Genomic DNA, 19,137 nt, shown 5'->3' with positions numbered 1-19,137 from the left:
TGATATGATAGCCCTGTTTAAATACTTGAAGGGATGTCACATTGAGGAGGGAGCAAGCTTGTTTTCTGCTGCTCCAGAGACTAGGATCTAGAGCAATGGATGCAAGCTGCAGGAAAAGAGATTCCACCTCAACATTAGTAGGAACTTCCTGACAGTAAGGACTATTTGACAGTGGAACACACTCCTTCCTCGGAGTGTAGTGGAGTCTCCCTCCTTGGAGGTCTTTAAACAGAGGCCGGATGGCCATCTGTTGGGGGTGCTTTGATTTAGATTTCCTGCATGAAGGGGTTGGACTGGATGGCCCTTGCTGTCTCTTCCAACTCTGTGATTCTATGATTTTATGATTCTTCCTATCTTCATTCTTGACTGTCCAGCTCTTACATCCATACATGGTAATAGGGAATACAATTGCCTGTATGATGAAAACCCCAGTTTTAAAGAAATATTATTTTTTTCCTGCAGACTATTTGGAGGATTATTAAAGGATATCCAGAGGAAAGCCCCTTGGTACTGCAGTGATTTCTATGATGCCCTTAACATCCAGTGCTTTTCAGCAATCCTTTATATCTACCTGGCAACTGTCACCAATGCAATCACCTTTGGAGGAATGCTGGGCGATGCTACAGATAACATGCAGGTGTGTTTAAAAAAAAACAACCTTCTAGTAAGACACACCATCCCATTTGTGGATGCTACATTTCTCCTGCCTGTTCAGGCCCAAGTTGTCTCAGCATCCTGCACTATAAACACTTGGGGCACTATAAAAGTGGACAGCTCTGTTACTTCTAGTGGAGTGTGTGCAAATGCATGCATATATGCATACAAAGCGAACAAATTTATGCCCACCATTCCAGCTGTGTGCATGTATATGTTTATCTGTATGTCTTTTTCTCAAACCTGGGACTCAAGGTGGGATCAGTCAGTTGACCACTGCTGTTGAGCCTACATTCAGTCAAAGAACCATGTCCTTCCTTATATGATTTAGGGTGTGCTGGAGAGTTTCCTGGGCACTGCTTTTGCTGGAGCATTTTTCTGCCTGTTTTCTGGCCAGCCTCTCACCATTCTGAGCAGCACAGGGCCTGTCCTTGTCTTTGAACGACTTCTCTTTTCCTTCAGCAAGTAAGTAAGCCATCATGTTTGTCAGTGTTCCCACTGGGTGGGTGGAAGCCCACAACATTCTTTTTCCTCTAGCCCCATAGGGATGACTAGGAGCAATTTAAGCAATATTGTGCCAGGGTCTCTCTTCCCTGCCTGCATCCCAGTTCTGATGTACAATATTCAGGTGAACTCTTAGCCTTGTGACAAGCTCACTCATGCATTCAGTTTGTTGGGATCAGTAGATTTGCCACTCCATCATCTTAGCTAACATTTGGACACAGCTGCTTATTGGCGATGTCATAATAATGAACCCAACATGGTGAATTCAAAATGCCTTAACCTTTTCACAGAATATGTCATGTTGAGCAGCTTTGGCTTATGAGTGGCTTCATATTCCTAAGCACTAAAAAATGGAACCAATGCCCACGATATTATATATTGTTATTGTGACATGTGTCATCACATTTAAAATGCTGGTTCAGTAGAGGAAACTCCCTTGAGAAAGTCAGCCAGGCTAAACTTCCAGGCGTAGGAACAATCCTGGAAATGAGTCCATGGTTTGGCCATTCAGAAGGAGGGAGTATTCCATGGTCTGTACCACTTTTACTTGTGTATCTCTTTAGCAGGCCTTACTATTCTGAAAATATCAACACATTCTGTCAGCTGAACAAGATGGTGGCATTGACCTTGGAGCAGCAACCATTTTTCCCTTTTAAAAAAAGTTGTTTTCCAGCTCATCCTTTCTCAATCTGATGTTCTCCAGATGTCTTAGACTATAGACCCCATTGTTCCCAGGGGCTTATAGGCAGAATTATAGTCTAAACTCGTAGAGCACTCAAGTTTGAGGAGGGGTGTGGTAATTCTTTTTCCCCTGATAAATGCATTCCATTATCCACAGTTTGGTCAGTTATCAGCTAATTAGCTTGAATACGTGCAATGGCTAGCATTAGGCTATTATCTCCTTTCTCTAAATGTTGCAACAAATGAGCCAAGCTGCAATGTTCATTGCTGGTCCCCTGTTGTGTGGTGATGATCATTCAGCTATGGAAATGGCTGGGCTGGAGGTATAACTACTGTGGGACCACTATGCTGCAATCTCGAGGCAAGAATTTCTAGACGTGGATGAATTGTCTATGGCTCTTTCTGACTATAGTGCTGTCTTTCAAGCAACTCAGTCTGTTCAGGAAAATGTTTTTGGCTCCTCTTTCCCACCAGAGACTATAACCTGGATTATTTAGAATTCCGCCTCTGGATTGGCCTTTGGGTGGCCTTCTTTGGCCTCATACTGGTGGCAACTGAAGCCAGTTATTTGGTGCAGTATTTCACACGCTTTACAGAGGAAGGCTTTTGTGCCCTCATCAGCTTCATTTTCATCTATGACGCCATTAAGAAGATGCTGTCTCTGGTGGAACACTACCCGGTGAATTGGGATTACAAGATCAATGATGTCACCTTGTACAGCTGCGCTTGCAGTATGCCAGAGGGAGGTAAGATGCTGTAGTGATGTAGTGATTAGAGTGTCTGGAGACTTCTGATTCCCATCCTTAATGCGGTTGACTGTACTTTTTATCCACTGAAATATTTGTATTTTACTTTTTGAACCAACCATAGTCTCCAAGATAGCCTACAGAATTAAATACAATTGGTGCAGTATTTTTTTTAAAAACCCAGTAGCATAAAACCTAAACATCAACAGAGCATTTCAAATGTACAAGAAAAACCAAATCCTCCCAATAGTACTGCTGCCTGGAAAACATACAAAAGCCAAACACTGAAAATCTTAATTGCTGAGTATCAAAGGTGTGGGAAAATATAAAGGTTTCCAGATGGCATCAAAATGCCAACAAAGATGCTTGTCCTATGTGGCTGGAGAGTGGGTCCCTTCCATTTCTTTTGCTGTAGGCAACAAGGCCTTGTCTCAAGTAGACATCTGCCACACCTCTAAAGGGGGAATAACTTGGAGCAGGTTCCCCGCAAATAGTTTTTGTGTTTTCTCTTTCCAAGACAGTCAGGCTGGTCTTACAATGGCCCCTGTTAGCAGTGTAGACCAATGTAGCCTTTAAGCAATCTCTCATCTAACTGATGCCAACTGGAAGTGCTACAAGGAATCTCCCACTCGCCCCAGCAGCCCACTTGGGTCTGGAATCAGTAGCACAAAGAAGCAAAATCCGATACAGTTCTGTCAGAATATGTTAATTTTCCAAGTGTTTGGTATTTTGTAGTTGAGCACAGTGAATTAATTAATTTTAAACAAAGGCCTCTTTATATTCTGTTCATCAGTCCCCTCTAAACAGACAGCATTCTCTGTCCACTTTGTGCATGTTGTTACAGCATTTGTTACTATTCTGAAATAGCATCTTGCACTTTGTTCATGAAAAACCAATAAAACAACTTTTCCACTTTCCACTTAAGAACAGTCCAGCCTCCAGCCTCCATATCTCAGTGAATTTGATGAAACTCTGCTGCGGGCCTGTGTTTTACAACCCTGTAAGAAAGCTGGATATAACCCTGTTATATTATTTTGCCAATACCTGTGTGGAGTGTGAAAGAGTAACACATTTTAATTTTTTTAATGTTTTGTTCCCTCCATTGCTTCAGGTTGCAGTGGATCTGAGCAGTGAACCAAGTGACCAACTGATGTCTCACACTGACTTTTTATTCCCTTTTCTTTCTTCTCTCTCTCTTTCTCTTTTCTCCCAGGCAACTTTTCTCTTTTGAACAAGACACTGTTCCCAGCCCTTAGCAGTTTTGGAGAGGTAAGAAATGAAACCATTCTCACTGTTTATTCCCATTGGCTATTTCACAGTACTGTACACAGTTACAGGGCAATGATTCCCCTTTAACTGCCATGGTTGCATCTTGTGGAATCCTGGCATTTGTTCTTTGAAGAGGCACTGGAGCTCTCTGCCTGATCATTCTAAATGCCCTTCCCTAAATTGCAAGTTAAAGATAAAATGGAATCATATCATTATGTTCGTGTGATGTGAAAGGGCCTTAGGAGGGTCCCAGGGTTCCAATATTACATCAGACTCTGTGAATGATGTGGACTACCTAAGCAGAAGCAAGTTTAAATTGTGAAGAATTTAAATCTTTCCCTAGTCATCACTGAGATGGGTAGGTGTCCATTCCAGTTGTCGCTGTGTGTTTGTGTGCCCGCTCCACCTCCACTACCAACATATGCCACCAACCTTCTGCTGATTTCATATCATTCATGAGAAAAGCCTCACAGCTTCATAAATACTTGGCAATCACTCCAAAGCATCCCTGTGCAAGTCATCCCCAGAGAGCACTCATGTGCGCACACTATGTTTTCCCATCTTATTTTGTTCATAGTGGAATAAATGCCCAGCCCTTTTCAAAGTCAGATTGCCAACATGGCTTGATGAATTATGAGCAAAGGAGATGACTGTTGCCTGCTTTCAAGTCATTTCCAATTTATGGCAAACTTGAGGCAAACCTATCACAGGGGTTTCTTGGCAATATTTGTTCAGAGGGGATTTCCCTTTGCCTTTCTTAGAGGCCGAGAGAGTATGACATGCCCAAGGTCACCCAGTGGACATCTATGGCTGAATGAGGATTCAAACCCTGATCTCCACAGTCATAGTCCAGTGCTCAAACTACTATACCAGACTGGCTCTCAGGCAAAGGAGATAGCTGTGCTTCCCCCCCCCTCTTGTAATAAAAGCATAATTATAGAGAAGCCTTTAATTAAAAGATGCAATGAGTAACATTTTCTAGTTACTTTTAAAGTTATTTTTTTTAATTGCAGTCTTTTTTAATTTTCAAGGATTTCAAGAATTTTCAAGTTTTGTTCTATTTTGTTATCAGCCTGTTGTTTTAAAAATATAAAGAAATGAAAAAGTAATGAGCAATACAGCAAAAACAAATTAATATTGTTTAGAAGTATTTTAAAAAGAATGATTTTTTAAAAGTAACTTTCCAGGTGCTTCCAGGTGCTTTTCAGGGCATGGTTGTACCCTAGAAATGTACAACACACTTTCTCCTAACCTGCCATGAATTCAGCGTCTTGTCAATGCATGGCTGCCAGGCATCTTGGACAGGAGAGATACAATATCTTTCTGCCCTCCATGTGCTCCATCTTCTTTGTCCTGATGTGGTCTGAAATGTGTTTTCTTTGCATCTAGTTTGCCTCTGGGGACTAGGTTGTGCCAGGGAGAGATGTTCTCCAGAGAGGGCACAAAGAATTGAAGACTGCATCCACACTGCAGAAATAATCCGGTTTGACACCACTTTAACTGTCTTGGCTCAGTGCTATGGAATTCTGGAAATGGTAGTTTGTTGTGGCACCAGAGTGGAGTTCTGGTGCCACAACAAACTACCATTTCCAGAATTCCATAGCACTGAGCCATGGCAGTTAAACCAGTGTCAAACCAGATTATTTCTGCAGCGCAGATACAGCCTGTGTGGCACATATCCAGCTGTGTTGTGCCTCCGCCCCACTTCTTGATCATGTTGGGCTCGTAGTGAGTATCCATCTCCCATCTCCAAGGCAACAGGAGTTTCAGCATCCGTAAAACCTTGGCTCTCACCCAGGAAGCAAAACATACGCTAGGTTTAAAATGTAACCCTCATTCAATCAGAATCAGTTTCACAAAACATATTTACTCTATTCTGTATATTATTATTATTATTTGCCACAGCAATTTCCCCTTCGTTTCCTTAAGCCCAGCATTGCACTCTTGCTCAATATCTGGCATTTCCTTCTCCACAGCAGTCAGATTTGGAGCCTGGGAACTGGTCCCTGCTAACCAAGGGACAGTGTGTGCAACTCGGAGGCCGCCTGGTGGGCAATAGCTGCAGTTACGTGCCTGATGTCACCTTCATGTCCTTCATCCTGTTTCTGGGGACATTTCTTTGCTCCTTGGTCCTGAAGAATTGTAAATCAAGCCGTTATTTCCCCACAGCTGTGAGTACCACCCATCTCCCACCCATGCCATAGCACTAAGCCATGGCAGTTAAAGTAGTGTCAAACTGTTGTCTATCACGGTGGCTAATCTTCTTCTTCTTCTTCTTCTTCTTCTTATTATTATTATTATTATTATTATTATTATTATCCTAACCATTCCCCTAAACCGGGGCTCAGAACACTTACAAGATTAAAAGCAGTACATTTAAAAAGATAGAAAAGTGTTCCGTTAAAACAGAATTAAATGATTGCAGTACTGTATTACAAAATATAAATATCAAAGAGTCGTCTGGCACCTTTAACCATAATAAATGTGGTATCTCACAATACAGAAAAGATGCAGGTGTAGCTGTGTTGGCCATTGAACAAATCCAAACAAAAATCCATCAGTGATACCTTTATTGGCCTACCAAAATGCATAATATACTTGTTGCAAGCTTTCAAAGCTCCATGGGCTTCTTCATCAGGCAAGATGTTACAAACCAAACAGGAGAAGAAGGAAAAAAAAAAAACCCCAATGCATTTTCTCATCCATTGTTCTCTGCCTACAAAGAGGCCTGTGACCTCACTGGAATGGAGACACATTGGTTTACAAAAGAGAGGTTCCTGTTGAGATGCACATGGACTTTAAATTTCCTGGACTTTGAAATTGCATGGCCAGAAGGAGGAGGAGCCTGCCTGCACAAAATATATCCTTCCCAATATACCATCTTTACTAAGGACTGAAAAAACATGCAGGCATCTGACGAACAACTCCAATTGTAGTTTTTTGTGGGGTTTTCAGGCTATGTGGCCATGTTCTAGAAGAGTTTCTTCCTGATGTTTTCGCCAGCATCTGTGGCTGGCATCTTCAGAAACTCCAATTGTTTTTTCTCCTCTTTGGTGTGTAACATCTTGCCTAATGAAGAAGCCCATGGAGCTTCGAAAGCTTGCGACAAGTATATTCTGCATTTCGGTGGGCCAATTTTTGTTTGGATATAATAAATGTGTGAGTCTTTGAAGCTGCTACAAGCCTCTCTTATTTGTTTTTATTGGGTTTTGTTTTTGGGTTTTTGGTGCAATGGGCAAATATAGCAACACCCACAGAAGTTGTTTTAATGTTTAATCTGTATAGTCATTTAGCGTTTTATTGTTATAAGCTATCTTGTACCAGGGACATAGCTAAGATTTTAGGAAGGGGGGGTCCAGACTAAGTGCCACCATTATAATGGGGCTTGGGTGCGGCGGCGCAGCAGCACACACCATTCATTTTTCTAATCGAAGGGGGGGTCCGGACCCCAAGACACCCCCCCCCCTTGGCTACGTCCCTGCTTGTACATGTACATAGGAGACATGGGAACTTGGGGGAAATGCTCAAAACTGAACAAAGAAAGAAATCTTGCACTCCTCCCCTCCTGATCTTCTGCTTCTCCCCTCTCCACTATCATTCATGCTTTCTTTCTCACTTTCCATTTTCTTTAACTCCCCAAATCAACTTTCCTTTCCTCCTCATAATTTCCTGCTTTCCATTTTTCTCCATTACATCCCTATTCTTTTCCTATTCTCTTCCTCTTGAGGGCAGAAGTGCACAATCCTCAGTGGGAAAATAGCAGGAAGAATCAGATCGTACTGCATCCTGGGAACTCTTCTTGAAGCACAGCCACAGAATCCTCTGGCCTGGCATATCCCAGGGAGAAGGAGGGAGAAAACAATCATCATCATCATCATCATCATCATCATCATCATCCATGACAAAGTGACTGAAATTATACATTGGGATCTATGCTCCCCCCCCCCCAAATGATTTAACATATGCAAAAACTGGTGGGAACATGAGCCTGAAAAACCAAAAGGGATGCAATAAAATTTTTGTGGGACTTTAAGATTCAAAGTAATAAACAGAGCATAATATTCCAGACATAAAGTGTGCCCAGACTGATTGAAAAACAACAACAACAACAGAAAGTCCCAGGCTTTCTTCCTATCCTTTCCAAGCACTAAGAAGGAAAGCAAGGTATGAGTCAAAAAAGCAATATCTGATTGGATCTGAGATCCTGGGAAAACTGCCAATTTAAAACAGAAAACCCAAAAAACATTTGGATGTGGGAGCAGTGACATATTGGTACAACTGAAACAGAAATTCCTGGAAAAGTCCTAAAATCTCTCAGTACTTTCAGCCAGTTGGCTGGGCCCATAATTGTGGTTAAGAAAAAAATGTTTGCATTATAGATGTGGCAATACTAGGGAATAGAAAAATTGAAGATAAACAGGGGGAAGATACTGTATTATGAAATATTGAGATCTTCAAACTTAGATTCATTGCATCTGGGGAAAAACAACAACTGTGGTTCCAGTAGTGATAGGTGCTCAGGGACCAATTCTAAACAAACTAGCCAAGCACCTGAATGAAACTGCCATAGATAGGATCACAACCGCAAAATTATAAAAGATGACACTACTTGAAACATGCTACATTGTCTGATAATACCTCAGTAACTCCTAGATTCTTGGATTAAATCTGAATCATTGCTATCCCAAATTTCCAGTCAGCAATAGCTATTGGTGTAGTGTGCAGCAGTACTACTGTGAAACTAAGATGATGATGATGATGATGATGATGATGATGATGCGTACCTGGCAACCTTCTTCCTTCCTTTGCCTTATGATTTATGCCTTCTCACTGTATTTTCCTGGTGAATCCCAGGACGTTTTCCAACAGCATGCAGGAAATGTACATACATAGTCCAGGTCTGCTTTGGGTTTAGCAGAAAGCGATGTTGGTTCATTTGTTCCTACACTTCCTACTCAACCTATTTTTCTGTAAGTGTACCAGGCAGAACCTCTCAGTTTAGAGTCTCCAGTGTCTACATGCAAACTCTGAACATCAAGTCTGGCCCTACCAATAGGCAAAGCATGGTGGCCTCCTTCAGTTTTTGATACCATGAAAGGCCAGTGAATTGTTGTTATCATCACATTTTTTAAATGTCAAAAATGGTGAGAAACTCTTGTGAGATTTTTTAAAATTTTTGTCTGAGGTGCCATGCTAATTTACCTGGCCTAGGGCATCATGCTCCTTGATTTTGAGAGTGGGTTGTGGGTATTGGGTGTGTCACTGGCTGCTCTTCCATCAAAATGACTTGGGCCAGCCCTGCTGAATGTGATAGACAAGCAGATAGCTTTTTTACAGTCAGTCTCAGATAGGGCTTCCCAAGTTACTTATGTTCAAAAGGTTAGATTGAGTTCTAATATACTGTGTATTTTACCAAATATTTTAACAACTGTTATTATACACTGTTACAGTTCCAATCTGGTCATACCAATGATTTCTCATCTTAAAAGAAGAGTATGCATGTACATAATATGCAACTATCTCACTGATTTTTTTCCTTAACCTACTTGTGTTTTAACCAGCCTGCTCCTTCCTTACTCACCAAGCATAGGCTAAAGGCACCAGTACTCTCTAATTCACATTTACTGTGACTTCCAGAACAATAAGAAAAAGGGTGTCTGGAGTCTGGAAAGTATGAAGATGAAAGATTTTCTCCCAGCTCTCCCACTGCCCCAGCTAGATGGCAGAATGGATAACAGAACAGATAAGGGGCGATTTGGAGCCTCTGAGCAGATGTTTCAGGCCCCCTTCACACCTCACAGTTACAGCTATTTGATACTACTTTAATTGCCATGTCTGTATCTTACGGGATTTATAGTGTTGAAAGGCACTACAGCTCTCTGACAAATAATTTTTAATATCTGACAAACCTACCACTCCACACATTGCATAGAGTATCAAACATGGTAGTTAATGGGGTATCTAAATGCTATAACTGTGCAGGGTAAAAGAGATATCAGTGTTCGCTTGCACACCAGTTGATCTTTCTGTTTGATCACGTTTTTCCTAGCAGTTTATGCACAAGATTGAGAGTGTTCATTCTGAAGGGGTATCTGCCTCAGATACGGGAGTGTAGGTGAGGGTGGTTTATTTCATGAAGGGAAGCCCACTCTTTCAACAGAGTTGAAGAAGTCCTGCTTCGTATAGATGAGAACATTTTTGTGCTGGGTTACCACTGAGAAGACTGTGTGTCTGCATGCGCTTGCCAGCTTCATTCCTATTTATTATTGACTTATAGGGAAAGCGCTTCGGGCTAGGGTTGCACATTTGATGGTAGTTATTCTTAAGATTTATTTTATATTAATTTTTTAAAAATGCAGTCACCTTCTTTCACATGTACATCTCTCACCCATTTTCATCCCTCCTTGTAACACAGAGAGAGAACCAGTGTGGCACAGTAATTTGAGCATTGGGCTACAGTTCTGGAAATCAGGGTTCAGTTCCTTGCTTGGCTATGGAAATCCACTGAGTCACACATTCTCAGCCCCAGAAAACCCCATAATAAGATCACCTTAGGGTTATCGTAAAGTTGGAAACGGCTTGAAGGCACACAACAACAACTACAATAACAACAGGTAACACAGAGGAAAGAAACAAACCCCAGCCAGTATAAACATCTTCCCTGGTAGTGAGTGGGCATCTTGTTTTTGTCACTACTGCAGTCCCCTCATATGCATTCCTGCATGCTATTCTCTTATAGTGGAACCCTAAATGTAGAAGAAATCCATAATGAGCTCAGTAGGAGGTATTCCATAGATTTCCGTTTTATTTCCATTAAATTCCCCTTGTCGTTGTGGGCCTTCCAGTTATTTCTGACTTATGGCAACCCGAAGGCAAACCTATTGCAAGGTTTTTTTTGTGTGGTTTTTTTTGGCAGAAGTTGTTCAGGGGGGGTTTGCCTTTGCTTTCCTCTGAGGCTCAGAGAGTGGGACTTGTGCAAAGTCACCCAGTAGGCTTCCTTGGCTGAATCCAGGGGATTCAAATTCTGGTCTCCAGAATTATAGTCCAACGGTCAAACCGCTACATCATGTTGGCTCTCTAAATTCCCCTACTTCTTCCAAAACTGCCATCCTCTTTCTCATACACAGACATCCACAGTTATACAGAGAGTATAAGTTCATATCATGATTTATCTTTTGTATACCTTTCCTCTTCTTTTTTTAAAAAGTCTAGGCATCGACAGAGATGGAAAAGCTGATTGCAAACTTGTGTATACATTTCTGAAGACCTTCTTTGATAAATCTCATGCTGTTTTCCCCCCCTCTTTAGTTGAGAAGGCTAGTGGGTGATTTCTCCATTATCCTGGCTATTCTTATCTTCTGTGGAATCGATGCTGCCTTTGGATTGGAAACTCCCAAGCTCATTGTGCCCGGTAAATTCAAGGTGAGGCTGGTTGAAGCCAAGGAAAATTCTGCTAGGTACACAATTGATGCCTTGGGAATTTTAAGGATGTTAGTAGGGGGTGTTATATGAGTAAGTGGTACAAAGAATAGATCTGGATTTAGCACATTTGTTCACATTTCCTCAAAAGCTCTGTGTAATGTTGCTTTAAAGTTATTGTATGCTTTTGACTTTTTGAACCCCTGCTACAACAAATGCTATCCTTCAGCTTCTAGGAAACTGAATGACACTTCATTAGGGTGGGGGCTGTCATGTCTTAAGAGTTGATTCACAGGAAGTCCAGATGGGAGAGCTGGATAGTGAAGAAAGCAGATAGGAAGAAAATCAATTCATTTTAGATATGGTGTTGGAGAAGAGTGCTGAGAATACTGTGGACAGCCAAATAGACAAACAAATGGGTTCTAGAACAGATCAAGCCTGAACTCGCTCTCTGGAAGCCAAGATGATTAAGACTGTTGTACGTTGGCCACATTATGAGAAGGCACAACTCATTGGAAAAGACAATAATGCTAGGAAAGGTAGAGTACTACTCTCCATAAAGGTACTCCATCTCCTCTCTTTCTACTCCATATTGGTAGTAGAAAGAGAGGAAGAGTGCATGCCAGATAGACAGACTCTATTGGGGAGGTAATGGGTATGAATTTACAGGACCTAAGCAGCGCAGGAGTGGATAGGGAGCATTGGAGATTTCTCATCTATAGGGTCACCATGAGTCAAGAACAACTGTTGTTAACAACAACAAAATGTCTTGCCATGGAGTTTGTTTATGTATCCACTCCTTGGGCTCAGCAGAAGAGACCTGAACATCCCATTTGCTTTCTTCATGGCATGAAACCTATGACTCTGTGGTACCACAAATATTCTTTATGGAGGGTAGTACTGTACCAGTTCAGGTAGATGATGAAGTGGCCTGGGGTCCTGGTACTAGTCCATAGCATTTATGTACATTATCATGAATTAGATGAGATATTTTGGGCAAGCTCAGTAAGGAAGGTCATAAGAAGAGCATGGGCAAGACACATTGCACTGGGGGAAGTTTGTTAATGTGGTTCTTTATCTAGAAGGGGAGGGACTGAGTGATGAGCCACCCATTCCCTCTCCTACAGGTGAGCCAGAGAAAATAATGCATAGCACTTTCTATGTGTTCACATAGAAATAAATGACCTTAGTCATTTTTATAAGCATATTGTGAGGTAGGGCGATATTATTACCCACATGTTCTAGATTAAACGCTGAGGTGAGAGATAGTGGCTTAACTGATATTCTCAATGGCTTCACAACACAGATGAGGTATGAAAGAGGAACTCTCCAGTTCCTTATTCACATTTTTAGCCACTACACCATAGTGATTCTCAGGTATAAATAGGAAAATTTCCCATGTCTAGGGAGAATTTAGAGAACATGTATTCAGCTTTAGAATTCCTTAGTATAGTGGACACAGAGGTGGCCATAGCTATTCCTTGTGTAGCACATCTGGAATCTTGCTCATTGCAACCAGCAGAGTGGTGCTGAGGAAATTACAGCATAGGACTGTGAAGAAATGACTGAAAAAAGGTCAGCAGTCTGAGAACATGCACCATGTGACAGAGTGAGCTCCTGTCACTAGTCCCAGCTTCTGCCAACCTTAACATTTTGAAAGCATGTAAAAGTACAATAGATATACAGTGTGCCGCGCCATGCATGGATTCATTTTATGTGGCTTCCAGCTTACGCGGAAGCTGTGCAGGGAGTAAAACAATGGTGCGCACGGCTATGGCATGCACATACCACACCGCCACATGCACGCTCCCCATTATTTCCTATGGGGCTCAAATGGTGGATTTCCCCTTACACAGGGGGATCTGGAATGGATCCCCCACATAATGGGAGGGCCCACTGTAGTGTACTACTTCGGTGGGAAGATAACAGCATTCCATGCAGTCATGCTGGCCACATGACTATGGGATTGTCTTTGACAAAGTTGGTTCTTCAGCTGTAACAGAGATGAGCACAACCCCCTAAAGTTGGACATAACTAGACAAGCTGTGTCAAGGGAAAACATTTTATCTTTATCTACCTTTTAGGGCTCTGCCATTGCTTGATGTTAGAGATTATGCCATTACTGCCACGTGTTCTCTCCACCCTATTTTAACTTTACCTCACTTACCTTAGGTGTTATATTCTTCCCCTTCCTCCACTCTTACTTTACAGCCACAAGTAACCTCATCGCTGTCCTGCTTACCTGCACTCTGGGCTTTATCACATGGGAGGCTAGGCGCCCAAATCCTGTGCAGAAACTGGATTATTCTGGGAATATCCTGCAAAAGCGGGATTGTTTTCAGACACATCAGGGGCACTGAGCATTAATTTTGGGGAAAAAAGTAAAAAGAGGCTGAGTTTTGTCCACTTTCTGTGTGGGTTAATGTCAGATTAATGCTCAATGCGCCCAGTGATCGGAAAACGATCCCACTTTTTGCAGGATTTGTCTACCTTCTGTGCAGGTTAATTTCAGATTAATGCTCATATGCATCTGAAAATGATTCCACTTTTGCAGGATTGTCCAGTTTTAGTGTGTGGGTTAATTTCAGATTAATGCCAATGCGTCTGAAAAGTGATCCCGCTTTTTTGGATTTAAATCCCATTTCTGCACAGAGTTTGGCCAATTCCCTCACATCTGATAAAGTCCCTGACAGCTTTGTGCAACCACTGCTTCTTTAGAGGGCAGGCAGACAGTGCTAGTGAGGCATTGGTGAGGAAGGAAGTGTAGGCAGCAGGCACAGTGAACGGAAGAATTTCATAGCTGCAAAGTGGGAAAGTGTGGTATACTGTTTAAGCGTTGGAGTAGGACTCTGAAGAACAGGTTTTGAATCCCCGCTTGGCCATGAAACCCACTTGGTGACCCTGGGTGAGTCACACACTCTCAGCCTCAGGAGAAGGCAATGGCAACCCCCCCCTCCGCGAAGAAGCTTGCCACAAGTTGGAAACATCATGGAGTCACACAGCAAATACACAAACAAAGATAAGAAAGCTGGGGGGAAGTAAAGAAGGAAGGAGGTGGGATGATAAGGTGTAAGGGAAGGGAGATGGGAAGAGAAAAGTATAAGGTTTAAGTGGCAGGATGCAAAAATAAAGAGTAGAGTTGAAGATGGAATGTGAAGGAGAGAGGGAAGAGGGGCAAAAGAGGTTGAAAGCTGGAGTATTTAAGTACAAGAAATATGGGAGGAGCCTTTGCCAAAGCATGAGCATGGTAAGAGAAGGTAAAGGAGAGAAGAAAATGTGAGAAGTGCAGTATTAGGGTGCAAGGAGCAAGATAGGTAGGCCTTAGGTGTAAGTGAGAAAATGTGACACAAGGTGAGGCAAAGTGGGAAGAGAGGGTGGATGTGGTTGGAATTTTATTGTTTTGAATTTTATTGAATTTTTTTTTAATCTGTGAGCCACCTTGGGTCCCCGCCTGGGAGAAAGGCAGCATACAATGAAATAAGTAATATTAATAAATAATAATAATAAAATTTTTATTTATATGCCGCCCTTCCTCCTTCAGGGCGGCTCACAACATAATTAAAATACAAACAGTTCCAATAAAAACATATTTAAACAAACCCAACAGTAAAAGCCCCAAAGCCCAACCTCTTGGCCACGAAAGAGAGGAGGAGGCCCACAGGATATTTACCTCGGAGGAATGCCTGTTTGGAATAGGAAGGTTTTGAGGTCCTCCTAAATTGGGGCCAGGGTGGTGGACGAGCGGAGCTCTGTGGTGCAGCGCATTCCAAAGGGCTGGGGCAGCTATGGAAATGACCTCCGAGTAGTGGAGGCCAACCTAGCCCTAGGCACCTTCAGTAGCTGCTGCCCAGACGTTCTGAGAGTGCGAGGCGGAATGTATGGGGAGAGGCGGTCCTTTAGGTATCCTGGGCCCAAGCCTTTAGGGCTTTATAGGTAATTACCAACACCTTATATTGAGCTCGGAAGCGAATGGGCAGCCCAATGAAGATCTTTTAAAACTGGTGTTTATTGGCTGGTCCTGGACGCACCAGTGAACCAGCCGGGCTGCCATATTTTGCACATTTGCCAGCTTCCGAGTTTGGTATAAGGGGTTGCCCCTGTAGAGTACGTTGCAGAAATCCAGTCCTCGAAGTTACCAGACATGTACAACAGTTTCTAGGTCCCTCTGGGCCAGGTATGGGCGCAGCGGGCGAATCAGCCTAAGCTGATAACAAGTGCTCTTGACCGTCGCATTCACCTGAGCAGTCATGTGAAGCGACGAGTCAAGAAGCACCCCCAGACTGGCGCACGGAGTCCTTCACAGGGAGCGTGACCCGTCAGGACAGGTGGACCACCGCCATTCCTGGACCAGGGGAACCTATCACTAGTTACCCTCCGTTTTCTCTGGATTCAATTTGAGCGTGTTTTCCCTCATCCGCCCATTACTCTTGACTCCAGCCCAGGCCACGAGAGGAGAGACGCCCATCCCCGTCACTGCATCGAGTCGGAGACATAGAGAAAATAATTTGGGTGTATCAGCGTACTGATACCCCCCCCACCCCGCGGCCCCTGTCTCCGGGATTGATCTCCTCCCGTGGTTTCATGTAACTGTTAAAATGAGCATGGAGAGACAGGATGGCCCCTTGAGGGACCCCAGTTTTAAGGGTCTCATCGCGTCAGCACCGTCTCGCCAGGCTGCGCCCATCTGGGGACCCTCCCCGAGATAGGTAGGAACGGAACCACTGGCGCCCAGTGCCCCCGTTCCCACCTCTGCGGAGGCGCCCACGAAGGATACATGGTCTATGGGTATCGGAAAGCCCGCTGAGTGTCCAAGAGCCCACAGGGACACGCTTCCCCTGGTCGGGCCCATGCCCCAGCGGAGAAATTTCATCCGACACAGGCGACCCTGGCGTCGTCTCAACCCCGTAACCCGCCCCGGTACGCCACGTTTGAAATGTGGTCCGCTAATCCGTTGCATCCAAGGACCGCCTGAAGCTGGGATCGCAACCGCCCTCACTCGCATCACCTTTCCCAAAAATGGTAGCAGCGAAAACAGGGAACCCGATAATTGATTATGTACCAGGGGGTCAAGGGATGGCTTTTTTAGTGATGCGGTTCTACTATGGCCAATTTATAGATCCGATGGAAATAGCCCTCCCTTAAAGATGTATTAATTATCCGGCGTAATCAACGATGGTTACCACGCGTCCCCCCCTGGTGTCCTCGTAACACGAGGTTGACAGGTGCTCAAATGAGTAGCAGTGTCGTTTTCCCGATACACTTCCGAGGATCCTGTGGCCACATCCTCGTGTACACACCAACTCAAACTGATCCAGTTTTAACATAGTCCACGGATGGCTGCTGGACAGCTGTCTCCCTAGTGTTCTGCTAAAGTGTCGGCGTTCAGACCTTCGCTTATAACGAGAGGTTTTATTTCCGGCAAAAAAGTCGTATAACCAGTCACAGCAGGCCTTAGAAGGTTCCGGAATACTGGTTCAGGGGCGGAGGTGAGCTGCGTTAGCTCCCTGCGCCACCCTGAGAACACTCTGCCGGACGCGGACTCAGCGGACGCCAATAACGAGCCCCTTAGAATGAATTCTTTTGTTGCTCGTATTGCCTCTCCCGTAGCTTCTCTAACGTTGGTACTAGGGAGCCTGTGATGCGTCTAAGAACAAGGTGTTTGCCGCCAACGGTACACTAGCCGTAGCGCAGGAACCGCCCCGCCTCCTCTCGCCGCGAGATCTTCCGTTCCAGGGCTGTACGTGTTGGAAGGCAGGCCTGAGGGGCGCTTTGGGAGCGATCCTGTGGTATAAGCCCTGGAAAGGCCGGGTCTTCCAGATACCGGTGAGGGCATCAACAGAGTCGCCGTCCTTTCCACCGTGAGCCCCTCTAAGGCTTTCTCGGAACCCTCTCGGTCCATCAGCCGCGAGGGTGGACCCATCCTAACTGGTCCACCACCCCCGGGGGGGATCTGGGTAGAGGCCTTGATTTTCACCTCACCAGGAAATGATCGTCCATGACAGGGGGGAAACATTAAATTTCCACCCACGGATTCTCCGCATCCGAACAGAAACCATAATCGGAGTATTACCGCACATGCGTGGGACCCTGTATCAGCTGGGACAGGCCCATGGCCGCCATGGTCTCCATGAATCCCGAGCCGCACCGGATGGAACATGGCTGGCCGTGAGGGAGATGTTGAAGTCGCCCAGACAAGAAGCCGGGGCGTCTCCAACCTCAGCTCAGCGCCAGCTGTGTCAGCTCGTTAAGGGAGTCCGCTAATGCACGGGTGGCCGATACACTAACAGAATCCCTAGACTGTCACGAGCCTTTAGGGTCGAGTAAATACACTCGATATAGGAGGTCTGTCGGATGTGGTTCCTGGTGAGGACACGTGTTCCTATGTACCAGGCCACACACCCCCCCGCCCCCTACCTGCGCTGGTCCTTCACCGAGAAACCCAGCTGGCAGGGCCTGAGCCCACAAGCAGCATCCCCTTCAGGCCCAGCCAGGTCTCGGTAATGCAAGCCAGGTCGCACTTCGAGTCATCCAGTAGATCCTGGAGGATGTGGGTCTTATTGTTAACGACCTGGCATTGCACAGGAGCAGCGACAGGGTTTGTGGCAACGGTTGGAGTGACCCTCAGGTCTTCAGGCTGGGAGGGGGACAGGAAGGCGAGATAGATATGATGCATCGAAGTAAGCCACCGCCTTCCCCATGGAACGCAGTCCCTTCTCCCAAGAGCCAATGCAACTCGTCACCTTCTCGCCACAGCCAATCCACCTACCTCCCTGCCCATCACAACCTCGGATCGCCCCCCCTCCGCAAGCTATCCTCCCCATCCCCCAGGCCCCCGCACTCTCTCCCCCACCCACCCCACCCTCTATGGCACACTGAAGGAGCAGGTTAGCCACTACAGTCATCCTCTGCTCCCAGGGCCAACCCAAGCCTCCCACACCACAAACGCTGCGCAACTGCGCAGTACACACAGCCGTGGGGGTGCTCCTAGTCCGTGGGCGGCACTCCCAGGGGCGGTGCGCAGATGCGCACCTCCGATACCACCGGGAGGAGGCCGCCCGGCAAGAAGCAGTCCCTGCAGCGGCGGCGACGTGCGGTTGTCGGCGTGGAGGGCGGAAGGGGGCGTGTCGGGAGGGTCCGTTCCCCGGCTTTTTTCCCCGCCGCTCTCACCTGGGCGGGGCTCCTCCCAAACTTCCCCCCAGATGGTCTTAAAGTGCCCCCCCGCACGCCCCAAACTGGCCGCCAAACGCCAAGGCCAGTGGCCACAAGGTCCGCAGAAGATCCCGTGGGGGTGCTTGTTCCCAAAGCCACACCCCCTTTCCCTCAGCTGCTGCTGTTGCCTCTGCCTCTGCCCTTGAGTCCCAATGGTTGAGGGGAGCTAGCTGCTGGCTCTGGCTTCAGGCTTCAGGCTGGAGTGTTCTTCCTGGAGGGAGTGTTTGGGGAGGGTATAAATGTCTCACCCAAGCCCACACCCCCTTTCCTCAGCTGTCTGCTGCTGCCTGCTGCCTCTGCCTTGCGTCCCAATGGTGAGGGGAAGCTAGCTGCTGCGTCTAGCTTCAGGCTTCAGGCTGGATGTGGTCTTCCTGGAGGGAGTGTTTGGGGCGGGTATATATTAATAATAGTGAGCACAGTGGTAGAATGCAAGGAGCAAGGGAAGGAGGCACGGGAGTGGAATGGGTTGAAACACAGGAGAGGAAAGGGGGCAAGGTAGCAGCATAGCTATAAGAGGGAGGCTGAAGCAACAGAGGAGCTCGAGAAGGAACGGAACAGTGTCTATTTTTTAGCACTTCAGATGCCACCTCATAAATTTTACACTGAGGAAGGATTCTGGCGGAAAGCACAGAAAGAGGACACAAAGCATATTGAA

The 19,137-nt window shown here is 45.3% G+C and overlaps 1 protein-coding gene across 2 annotated transcripts in view; it reads left to right on the top strand.

Annotated features, from left to right (window-relative positions):
• The window catches only part of SLC4A9 (solute carrier family 4 member 9), a 55,823-nt gene that overhangs the window by 19,725 nt on the left and 16,961 nt on the right, over positions 1 to 19,137 (top strand). For both annotated transcript variants that reach the window (XM_042465439.1, XM_042465438.1), the window contains exons 9-14: positions 463 to 637; positions 986 to 1,119; positions 2,314 to 2,585; positions 3,799 to 3,854; positions 5,831 to 6,025; positions 11,163 to 11,276. In XM_042465439.1, the coding sequence (XP_042321373.1) occupies positions 463 to 637; positions 986 to 1,119; positions 2,314 to 2,585; positions 3,799 to 3,854; positions 5,831 to 6,025; positions 11,163 to 11,276 (946 nt within the window). The remainder of the gene's footprint in view (positions 1 to 462; positions 638 to 985; positions 1,120 to 2,313; positions 2,586 to 3,798; positions 3,855 to 5,830; positions 6,026 to 11,162; positions 11,277 to 19,137) is intronic.

The sequence above is a fragment of the Sceloporus undulatus genome, chromosome 4, assembly GCF_019175285.1.
Source record: "Sceloporus undulatus isolate JIND9_A2432 ecotype Alabama chromosome 4, SceUnd_v1.1, whole genome shotgun sequence".
Lineage (NCBI taxonomy): Eukaryota > Metazoa > Chordata > Lepidosauria > Squamata > Phrynosomatidae > Sceloporus > Sceloporus undulatus.
Note: the sequence above shows the minus strand (reverse complement) of the source record. Positions and strands in the feature narration are given on the sequence as shown.